The sequence below is a fragment of the Morone saxatilis genome, unplaced genomic scaffold (assembly GCF_004916995.1).
Source record: "Morone saxatilis isolate NCDOM2014 unplaced genomic scaffold, NCSU_SB_2.0 Contig12, whole genome shotgun sequence".
Classification (NCBI taxonomy): domain Eukaryota; kingdom Metazoa; phylum Chordata; class Actinopteri; family Moronidae; genus Morone; species Morone saxatilis.
The window spans coordinates 22,078,822-22,091,220 of record NW_023339674.1 but is presented as its reverse complement, the minus strand read 5'-3'; the positions used below and the strand labels follow the sequence as shown (position 1 = coordinate 22,091,220).

General features: G+C 42.1%; 1 protein-coding gene across 1 annotated transcript in view; it reads right to left on the bottom strand.

Moving 5' to 3' along the window:
* Positions 1-12,399, bottom strand: part of shroom2a (shroom family member 2a) — a 31,148-nt gene that overhangs the window by 7,638 nt on the left and 11,111 nt on the right. The window contains exons 4-6 of the mRNA XM_035653625.1: positions 4,093-4,215; positions 1,363-3,772; positions 835-920 (exon numbers count right to left, since the gene is read on the bottom strand). Coding sequence (XP_035509518.1) covers positions 835-920; positions 1,363-3,772; positions 4,093-4,215 — 2,619 coding nt within the window. The remainder of the gene's footprint in view (positions 1-834; positions 921-1,362; positions 3,773-4,092; positions 4,216-12,399) is intronic.

Sequence of the window (12,399 nt, the reverse complement as noted above, 5' to 3'; positions counted from 1 at the left end):
GGGACTTCATACGGGATCATCAAAGGATCACATGAAATCATCAACGTTACCTGTAAACACTTCTACCCTGCCCATAAAACAAACAGTCTCAAGAGGGAGGTTTAATCCAATGTAACAAAACCACTTCAGTCAGCTTTATATCACTGTGAGGGTATTTTAACCCTTTTTTAGGCTTATACACAACTCCAGGCTGGTGGACACATTGACAGACTGACAGACTGACATCGCCATCCATAGAGCCATGCCACTAGTTAGAAAATCTAATTATGCAAAGTAACAGATCTTATCAATGATAATTTCTTGCCTTCGGGCTTGCCCCCTGAACTCGGGTCCCCATTGCTCTCAGACAGAGAGGCTCACCCTCACTGTAACAGACATGCTCAGATTCCTCGCCTACACCAGTAAGCCTCCACTAAATGACACAAAGCACAGCCATAGAGACGACTTATGTTGTCACAGCTGCGCCAAGGCAGTGGCACTGGTATGCCTTGACAGATCATAAAGACTTCACTGTTCCTCTACTAGTTTACTGCCCTCTTTCACTGATAAAGCTCAGGAGTAGAAATATAATATCATACTCACGCTGATAGAATGATAAAAACACTGGTGCAAAATAATAGATAGAGCAAAGACAAATTATAATTATAATACTACTAGTTTACTCCCTCTGAGAACATTTAAGATTATCCATGGGCAATCCCTAGAATCGAATATTAAATGCAAAGGTACTATTTTTTGTTTTTGTATACTGCACTGCATACTGGACACAGATAGTAGTCCCACAGCGAAAGACAGTGGTGTAGTAGGAGAATATATCAAAGGAAATGTACTGACCCTGTAGCGGCGTTGAGCGGTTCAGCAGGTTTACTCTCTGTGTGGGAATATTCTGTCTCTGACTTTCTTGCAGGAACTTGAATCTTCTGTAAATAAAAGTTGAACAAACAAAGTATCCGTTAATGCAAAACCATTGAAAGAATCCACAGAAAAGAGGCTTCCAATGATCCAAAGAGCCAAGTTCTTGTCTTTTGTTAATTATTCCAGCCAACTCAAATTGCAGCTTCCTGGTTTTTCAATAGTGAAAAAAGAAACCAGCGGGTTGATGCCCCTCTCTTTTCCTTAAGTTAAGGGTGTGTCATATGAACAAACATGGATTAATATTTGACTTGGCTCTTTCCTTTGTTCCTTTTACTTTAGTCAGTGTGTTTGTTTTAGTCAGATGTAAAGCCACATTGAGTGCTGTATAGAACATTTAAGTGACTAAAACAAGTAACAACCAAGAGACTTCTCATTCTTTGAATTATTTCAACCAAGTGTTTGTTCAAATCATTTTGAAATTACAAACAATCAGACTCTGTGCCTCACCTGTCCGTACATATCAGCTGAAGGAGATGATCGAGATCGCTCATGGAAACAGGTGGTTTTGGTTCTCTCCTCTGGTCCTGGATCCAGGATGTTATCAGCTGAGCGGTACCGTCCAGAGGCTCTTGTTTCTGGAGGTTTTTTCTGTATATTCCACTTTGCCTCATACTCAGCGAAGGTGCCCAGTCTTTGCTGGTCTAAGAGGGACAGCTTGTGTGCAGAGTAAAGACCTCCCTGGACCTCGTCAGTGTATTCTCTGCTCCTGATGCCTTTCATTGTGTCCTCTGTTTCGCTGGTTGTGCCAAGACCTCGAGCCTTGGTCTCTGTGGGGTTCTCGGCATAGCTCTGAGGGGGAATGTGATGGGGGAAAGCTGGTCTCCCACTTTCTTTAAACAGCTTCTGCTGGTCTAGTGAGGAACTTGCATATTCATTTTGAGGGAGATCTTCCTTCACGCCAACTTCATGGATTTTGTCTGGCTCAGAGAAAGACCTCACCTTCTTTTCTGCAGGAAAACGCTTCCGACCACCAATGCGAGTTACTTGACCACTGGCAGGCCCCATTTTACTCATTACAGACTCTGAGACCGTTGGCAGAGGGGTGACATCTTTACGGGTCAGTGCTGAGGATGGGTAGTTAGGTAAGGCTTCAGCTGCAGGGTGCTCCAGTAAGACAGGCTCCAGGTCTTTTCTCCTGAATGATGTAGCCTTGAGCACCCTTGCTTGTGCTTCCTTCAGATTAACCTTGTAGGTGTTGGTGAAGGAGCCATCAGCAGTCGGGGTGGTGTTTTCAGTGGACTTCCAGATATGCTGATCGTTCTCAGCCTCACCTTCAGTACCAGGAAGGGTAGCTGCACTCTTACTCTTTTGCAGCTTGGCTTTTCTCATCTGGATTTCATTCCTTAACGTGGTGGCAAAGCGGTCACTGCGTTTCATCTGCATGCTTTCAAGGAACTCCTCAGAGTTTGGGCCTCTTCGCTCTTGGCCAGCGGCATCCATAGATAGAGAGTGAAGCATGGGGGTTGCCTGGGGGCAGATCTTGTTGCTCACCTGGTTGTGATGTCTGATGTCTTGGGGTAACTCTCGATGCTGCAGTGGGAGAGACCTCCGCTGTTCAGACTGTCTGCTGTGTCCTCTCTGGCCTCCCCTATCATCAGAGCTGGATTTAGGTACAGAGGTTTCTAACACAGTAGTAACTTGGTGCTTGCTGTATCCGTTACTGTCTTTAATGTGTGAGGAGTGTTGCTGCTGTTGGGGCAGATGATACTTCACTTTGGTGACTGTTTGTGGGCTAAGAGAGTTCTGCTCATTTCCAGTCTGTGCCAAGTCTATACCTGTGACACTTTTCCTGTCCTCGGATTTTCCTGACAAGGGCTGGGGGTTAGGCTGCACAGGCTGACATGTTGTGACACAGTAGTATCGGTTTTGTCCACTGCCGTCAGTGTTTTGGTCAGTGGCTGTGGTTGACAGGGAGGTGCTTAAGTTCCTTCTCTGGTTCTGACCAAGGTGTTGTGCAGAACCATTAGTAGGCAGTTCCTGCATGCTACAATAGTAGCCACCTACGTTCTGTGGCTTTGGTACGGACGTAGCCCAGGGCTGAGAATAAAAAGTGCTTTTGTCACTATGGTGTCTGTGATGGTAGGGCTGGCCTTGATGGACATCACTGCTGGACAAGGAGTACTGGTTGTTTGAGTTGAACTGGTTATTATTTGATTTATCAGATGAAGTGTAAAAACTGTCGCTGTCATTCTTCGGGGATAGGTTGTGGCTGCGGCGATTTTCAGTGGAGGCCTTACAGGGGGCATGTAATTCAGGTCCTTCAGGGTGAGCTATGACCAGCCCCCTTTCATGAACCTTAGTCGCAGCAAAACTGTCACTGCGTGCAGGTGGAGGGGGAGGGGGAGGAGAGGGGGAAGCAGTCTTCTTTTTTTCAGGGACATGCCAAACAGGTCCAAAGCTGCTTCTACTTGAAGTGGAATGGCGGGTGCCAGCCAAGTCCTCAGCCTGTGGACCCTCGCAGCCTGCACTAACACCTGGAATCTGGAAGTACGCCACTCTATCGTCCTGTTTGACTCCCTCAGTCAGGCTCTGGCTGTTTCTGCTATTGTTGTGCTTTCCTCCTGCATCCCACTGACTGAACTTATAGTGCATGTTCTCTGTCGAGGCAGCATTGCTCTTTGAGAGGGTATAGTCTGGTGTGCCAGAACTGGTGGAGAAGGAGCTGTAGGCTGAGTCTCGTTTTCCTCCTCCAAGATGCTCCATACTGTTGTTGGACTTGGCAGGTGACAGCTGACCCGCTGGGTATGGGTGTGAGACATGTTCTAGACTGTCCATACTGCCGAGAGAACTAAACTGGTCGGAGACTCTGCGCAGGTTGGTCTGCTCCCAGCCAGAGGAGAGATCAGTTGAGGATGAGCTGGACGTTAAAGCAAAGGAAAATAAAAACATCAACCTTTTGCAAAAATGAATTATGGTATCTAATTCTGTCACATTTTTATTTAATTAATTAGCAGTGTATCAGCACAGTTTAATTCAACAGATGACAAGATAGAAATTGTAGTAGAACAACCCAAATCAAAGCTGTTAAAGGGTTAGAGTTGTTAGCTGTGTTGAGTGTTGTAAATATATTGGAAAACCCCTCTTATAAGCATAAAGCATTATCACATACTTTTCATTTAAAACGCTTGATATCTAACACTGAAACTCAAGAGGAAAACTTCAAGATCCAAGAGTTACCTTGCATCATATCTGGTGTGCCAGACCGGCGTGGGAGGAGACTGCGTTTTGGCAGTCTCTGATTGGCTTTCGTTGAACTTGGTGGAGTGCCAGGAGTGAGGCCTGCTTATGGGTTCATTCCGCCTGCAGAGAGGGCAAAAAAAAACACAGGCTGGATTAGAGACCAACCCCTTATGCAAAACAGTATGTGCTTGCACACATACTGTTGCTAGTACTGCAACTCGTACTGCAAGTAGAAAATGGACTTGTTTTACTGCATCTATATGAAGGCAGTGATTTCCAACATTCACAGTTAGAAACTGTTTCGGAGGATTTTTATCAACGTCTCTGTTTAATCAAAAACTTTATACACTTGTATGCATACGAAACATACCCTTTAAAGCGATTCTCTCTGAATTGCGTGTCAGGAAAAGGTGTACAGAACATATCAGCATAAATGACATACACATAAATTAAATACCAATATTGAATATTAGACACACAAACATGTGTATACATGTCATGGACAGACAGTATATTGTATGAGTTACGAATGGGATGCATTTCATTCATCTAATGACATGAACCACAAGACAATCCAAAGAGACATGCCAATGAGGGCAGGCAAAAACCCACGGTAAAGAGTTTATGAGAGGAATGAAGATGATGTTATTACTAGATGAATGATTAACATGATTATGGGGTCAGGAAGTGGAACAAAGGAATAGGTACTACTGATTACGATGAAGCCACAGAACCGTACCTCATGGAACTTCGCAAAATCTTCGTAAGAAAGCTTCTTGCCACATGCACGTCATTCTCTGAGGGCATTTTCTGAGTTACAATATCCACCATTTTCATATTCCTGGGCAGCAGGGGGAGGAACACACACACTAAGAGCTCACCAACAATTGAATGGACTCACAGTAGACAGTACAAACACCACCTGACATTCAGTTTGTGCACACCACAGCACTGCAGAAAACACCTTGTGAGTTGGGGAGGTCAGTGTCTCAAAATCTCACCAGGACAAAGGTTCTCCAAATCTCTTCAGGTCCAGCTGAATTATCACAGTGTTCGTAATTCACAGGACAGTAATCTGCAGTCTACACTAGTGTAAATGTCTGTTGATACATGGTGTTATAGCCCCCTCTCCTGGTCAGACGAATGCATGCTCATGATGGCACAGTTTTGAGTACCATGGAAGTTGAGAAATATGAGAAAACCCCTATATGATGGACCTACAACGCAGTCAGTTCCAGAGTGAAACAGACACAGTTTTACTCATTTTTCATTAGGCTCATTATCTAAACAGTACGTAGTTGAGGTGAGCTGGTTGAGATCAGACTTTGCCATATGGTCCCTGGGGAAACACAAGCTCAGCATGGGGCATGGGGGCTTAACAGAACAGAGAATCTCTTACACAATCAGATCAGCCACATCACCCCTCAATCCAAGCTGTTGTCTGCCTCCCAGACAGCCTCTCTATCCCTGATCGTTTCAAACTTACATCATTTGATAGGCACAAGGGGCTTTGGTAGACGTTTATTACACCTGTAGTGGCATGAATGTAGTTGTGTGCACAATTTTCAAATGGGGAGGGTTACAGGGAAATTCGTCATCCACAAGATTATTTATTTCCTGAATAACTTTTCCTTTGGTAACGTTTTATGCATCAGCTTCTGACATCTTTCAAAGAAACATATAATCTAAGTGGAATTTTGAATTGTTACGGTTAGCCTCATGTATTATATGTTAGACCTCTGTGACTAGTTCTGCTGAGAGGGACCTGTGAAACTTTGGTGTTATACTGGTCAAGAGTTTTAGACAAAACTTAGCTTGCTTACGTTCTCATCGGACTCAAGACTTGCTCTACAAAGCCATGAGGTCAAGAGGTCCTGCCCCCTTAGTCACCTTGTCTAAAGGCCTTCAATGATCTGATGACAAGAGGTCCAAATAACAGCTTCCTTCAGATGGAAACCCGAAAACAAACTACTGGGTGAAATTAACAACGTAAGCTATTATATTTGCACCCTACACTAATTGTATAGATTTTGAATTTTCAGATTGAGACAGAGATTTGGTTAAGCTCAAAAAAGTGGGACAATTGCACAAAATTAATTGTGGATTAAAGTTAAGGCCTATTTAGAGGACAAAGAAAAGCCAGCATGGAGCTCAGTCTTCCTCGTCTCCTCACAGTCCGTGTTTCTAGGGCACTAGGAGCTAGCCACACATGGCGCCTGCTATTGGTATGCAAATGAACCTGGTTTTATTAGGCCTATCGTCAGGGCTACAGCTGGGCCAGCACAGATATGCTAGGAAAGTGAATCAGTTGGCTGGAATGGGGGCAGGGGGACAGATTGTTTTCTGAGTGATCAGTGTGGAGCCCCATCTCACTTCAAATGTATCCGGTACCAACCAGTCCACATTCAAAAATAAACAGCTCACAAAACAAACTAATGGCCAATTAATTAGTAATAGTAAAGACACATATTCACAGATGATTTTGTTTTACCTATAAGCCTGTCCCTCAAAGATTAATCTGCATTTGGTTTTGAAATGCTAAGTCTTGCTGATCATGGTTTAACCTAAATGATGGATAACCTCATACTGACTGATAAGACAAGAACAATCGAAACAATAACAGAGTATTAGGGTCATAAAACCAAGCAAAGAAGGCCCCAATATGTCCCCCAGTTATTCACTGACATACAACAAGACAAAAGGTAGCAGGTATGACGGCCTTCAAACACAGAAGTCAAAGGTTTAAAACACAAAAGTGATTAAAATGCTGTTCATTTTGACTCACCAAACATCTGGATGAAGGAATTCAAAATGGACATAAAAAAAGAAATGTGTAATCCAAAAGACCATACAATAATGTAAGCCTGGAGCTCAATTTGGAAGTGAGACCAGTCAGACCGTGTGCTGGTCAGGCACCACATTCCACAGACACTTCAAAGACAAGCCAAAATAAAGAGACACACATGCCGCTCAGCATCATCGCACGACTCCAACACTGATCCACTGCTTCCAAACAAACCTGCCGACAACTCAAATACATAATATTCAACACAGAATGGCCATGACTGAAAAGTTCTCTGGGCCGAATTAGTTTGGACGGAGGGGAGATTTCCTTTGGGATTACGGGGGTTTTACCCCGGAGAGGGGGTGGAAGAGTGGAGGAGAAGGAGGAGGGCTATTGTCACAGCCAGTCCCCTTGGAGTATTCCCATACCTTTCCTCGTCTCATTGGCTCTAAGGGGCTAATATGCTAATGATGGGATGAAATGCCGGACCCTTCTCTTCCCATCTCCCCTCTTGTGAGGCAGACATGCATTTCTACCATTACTATGGCAACAGGTTGCTCTCTAGGGTGGAAGGGCACCCTGTTTCCTGAAAACCTCGGGTAATGAGCATTGCAACTGCCCAAGCGGGGATGTCAGCAACACATGGAAAATACAACTTAGTTTTTTAGAACTACTGACTTTAGCACATATGGTTGTATTCTATGGTTGTATTAACAGGTTTAATTTTTTTACTGTCTTTATTTACAAGGATAATGCATACTGATCAGCACTGGTGTAAATGTGCCAGTGCTAGCTGTCTAACTGCTATCTTTTGGCGAAATATTCTGAAAACGTAGATCTATACACACACAATATTGTTATCAAACTCTCTTTTAAATGAAGTATTTCTATTTAACAAAAGGTGCCTGGGATTTTACATTAGACGTTATAGTCTCATGTTTGAATTCTCCACTCACTTAAAATGAACAAAAAGAGACTTCTGGAATCAAAAAACTATTATTATTAATAATTATTATTATTACACTATATTAATGAGGATCTGGTTCTGTTTTGGAATGGTACAAGCTTGCAAACTGCCATGCAGTTTAAATTAAATGGTCCAACAAACACTTCATTTTTCCAATTTTCAGGGTCATGACTTTATCCAAAACTTGGATTACAGATTAAAGTTGTCTCAACAGTTGCACTTAGATAACGACATAAATGGGGAAAAGTACTCCTGCTGGAGTGACAAATAAGTTTTTTTTTTTTATTAAAAAGTGCTCTGGCACAGCAAGAGGTCTGGTGACAGGCAAGAAGATTAGCAAAGACTAGTTGCAACCTAAATAGGAAGGCAATAAAATTCACAGTGATCTATTGTGAAGGAAGCAATCAAGCATACAGTCCAAACAAGGTTTTCATTGTGAGCTACAGCGAATGCGTTATTTACAAGTTTAACAAATTCCTCACTAAGTTTTGATTTGACCAAGGTGTGAGATTCCTAGAGTAAAAACCACGTGAGAAAGGGTCATACAATGTGTGGCTCGGATGTATTTACCACTGTATAACATCTGGCAAAATCAAGTGCAGAATCGTGTACAGTAAGAGGCAGAAAGATGCTGAGGTTGTGTGCACCTAACCTGCACTTTGCAGGTGAGCCGCTGGATTCCATTTGGTCCCTGAGGGTCTGACAAAGGCCCTCTTCAGCGGACCCTACAATCAAACCAGTCATGTTTCGGGTGAGAGAGGTGAACCGTGAGCAGCATGTAATGACCAGCACATTCCTGGGCTGAGTGGCATACCAGCTGTCAAGTCACCGGCTGTCTGCACTGACCCACAGCCCAGAAACACCTGGAAACCTTTTGTTTGAGGGTGAGGGTCTGAACAACATCACTATAACGAAGTCCTCCATGTCCTGCATCTTAAACTGTCCATTATTAGAGTTCATGGGCAATTAGTGTCTCAGAGTGTTGGTGTAAATTCCCTAACAAACACCTGTCAATTGCTTATAGCAAGCAGCTGGGTATCTCCTTTACCTGCTGTAACAGTCTGACAGCTGAAGTGTGAAAGACACGGTAACACAAGCCAAGCAACAACAACAAATATTGACGGGATTAGCTGTAGTCCCGCAAAATGACACGCCAACCACAAACAGTCCACAGAAGTGTGGTATCTAATAGCACAAGCAAACATGCACAAAACACTCAAAACTGTTGTGAGGTGATTAAAATGTTTATGTAATGTCAGCCATGACATGCTCTGAGGAGGAAAAAGCAAACCTAAACACTGGTATGTGATGACAAAATATTTCTATGTTAGAGGTGAGAGTGGGCCACTGAATATGAGATAGATGTTACAATGTATTTAGCACTAAAGTGGTGATTATCGCATAAACAACACACATATAAAGCCTGGCTGGAGGTTTTTCCATTAATGAAAAAGCTAAAATTAAACAATGCTAAAAACACCTGTCTGACAATGATATTTTGTTTAACATACCTCCTGAAATGTTCAAAAAGATCTGATTGAAACCGTCTTCCTGTTAACCTATTAACATCTACTTCAGTGACTCTCTGTCAACTCACCTTGGCAATGGAACAGACCAAAAAGAAACGGAGGGGTGCAGTTAAGACAGGGCTACAAACAATGATTTCCTCAGCTGAGACCCAAACAATTTTAATAAATCTTCTTACGACAAGAATTCAGTGCACAGCATTCCAAACATACTACGTGGGCTTATTTAGAAAAACAAAGACCGGAAAATGTAAGCCACTGCACTGCAACCCCTACTGAATGCGTACACTGTAAGTTAGGCCAATAAGCTTTTCCAGGTATAATTGGATTGTGCACCAAACCTTTGCACGAGCCTAATAGTCACGTAGATGTGTAATGGTATTGGAAACCTTGTTTTTGATGTTGCAACAAGTACAAGATGGACACAAAGCAGCAGTCACCTTCTGCTACAATAGACAACGTGTATTCCAGTGAAAAGAAATTAAGCATGTTAGTGAGTGTGGTACTTCTGTAAAAATGCCAGAAGGGGGAAACCAAATGCCATGAAACACTTCAAGCTTCACTTCTAAAGTTTTATGATTCACTCTGCTGTTGCTTGCATGCACAGTAAATGCCTCAAGGGAAGGCAAAAGAAGGCAAACAAGACTACAGGGGTCCTGATGTTAAATAAAATCCTATATGACCTAAACTAGAGAGGAAGACAAAATAATGTGAAAACCTCATCTGCGACATCTGAGCTTCCAAAGCAACACAGGAGAGCAGCTGGTGTTTCAAATGATCCGTGTTTCTGTGAACTTGCACTGGTCCAAATATAAAGTGTTGTCTTTGTTTGTTTCCGTGATCACAGAAAAGCTGCCATCAAGGGCTGTCCATACATAGTTAAGTGACATTTTACTAACTACAATAAAACTTGTAAAATTTGCCACATTTAGCCAAATTACAGCTTTTAGATTTTATAAAGAGCAAGGCATAACAATAGCAAAGCTGGAATGCATGAAAATGCAATGTGGTGATGTGGGACAATTATAGTGTTTGAGTGCATGTGGTAGTTAGTGTTGGCAAGTGTTAAACAAATTTAGAATAAAATGTGTAATTTAACTTTAGCTGACACCCTGGTTGTGGTTTTGATGTGCATATGTTTTTAATTAGTTTGAAGTGATATTTAAAACATAAAAAACTCTGTAAAACATTCCTCATTTGACATACCAAAGTTGAGACACAGAGTTTACAGTAGTTGTCGAGGCATGTGCAAAGAGGACGAGATGCTTTCCCACAGATAACCACACCTATGTGTGACAAGCCTCTCCCCTTCCCCTGCCCCAAATGACATTACACCAACAATCGCACATTAGTCACTGCATGCAAAATAAACTAAGCTCCTCCCCTTGTGCTATCTGTAAAGAGACCGCACCTGTAGAGAGGAGCAGGTTCTGACAGCTTCCTGATCCTCGTTCATCTATCCAACATTATCCCTGAGATAAAAAGAAAGGTGTTTCATGGCTGACACCTTACATGCTCAGGCACAGATTAAGCTACAGTCAAACATGAGGGCTCTGTATGGGTACAGGTGGTAATGTGTGTAATGCTACAATGCAAAACATTTCCAAATACCAGCTTTCCACACAACACGCAGAATACAGTTGGATAAGAAGAAATGGGACAGCGGTTGAAGCTCTGAGGTTCGGTAGTGAACCACTATCACTTTGCTGTATTCTAAATCAGACACAGACTTGTTATTGTGGCCCTGAAAAATGACTGACTGGAGATGCTATTTCAGACTGTCAGAACAAACTAAATTCATCAACATAGACAAGCAGAAGGAAGGAAGAGTCCCATAGGAGTAGAAGTCTGTGTAAAATACAATATGAACAATAGGACTTGTCCTGGTAAGGAAATGTCTTTCTCCATTTACAATTACAAGCATACTGAAATGACAATACCCAGAACATTTAGTAACGCCTCCTGCTCTTCTGTTGTTCAGTCTATCCAACATTTACTTCTTTTCAAAGGGAAAATACATTTCGCTGCAATGAATCATATGAAAGACACTTCTGCTGCCATACTTGATAATTATTATCCAAGACAGAATTATTTAGTAATATTTTTACTGTAGTAGGACCATTTTCAGTTCACTCATTGTACAATTTCTCTCTTCTATGTTATATGGAAAATATATGCCAGAGAAACCATTTGTATATCAAACTTCCTTTTCTTTTCCTGTTATCCATTAAAAGATTTGATGACTCATCCTGAACTTATGGTTGTATGTCCAATCGAACGGGGCCAACACCGTCCGTTATATAAAAGCGTACATGACATGAGCTTGTAGTAGCTAGCAGAGCAATATCATAGCAGGTGGTGTGTACAAAACACTTTCAAATAATGTAGTCTAATTCATTAATTTCTCCCTCTTTCGCCACCAGTTGAGCTAACAATGTCAGTCAGGCAGTCCTCTAAAGCTTCATTACTCTCTACAACTCTGTATCACTCCATATCCACCAAACTACACCCTGTAGGAACTATGCTCCTCCAACATATTCCATTTCACTCAGACATATGTCACTTTATAGAAGCTAAAGACGCTCTCAGCGCTGTTTCAATGGGACTTGAAGACAGCGAATTGTCATTGTTAGTTTAAAGCCTCTATAAAGCTGGTTTTTCATAACATTAAGTAGGCATGACTAAATAAATAAACAATCAGATTTTAAGTGATTCACAAAACGATTGAGGACATGTCCACGGCCTTTAAGTTATCCTACAATAGCATAAGTAATTAAATAGACACAGGGTGTTACAGACAGTAATGCACCCTTGTTTCCAGATCCTATTATAGACATGTCTACAGAGAATAAAACACAATGAGTGAGACACACAGCCACGTCCTTGTGGAGAGATAAATGGTGAGTGGACTTCCTTGTACGGTAGGATTTGTTCAGGGATTACGTTATGATATGATACAATACAGAAAGAAATGCGGACGGCAAAGACAGACAATGGCACCAGTGTTAGACACACACACACACACA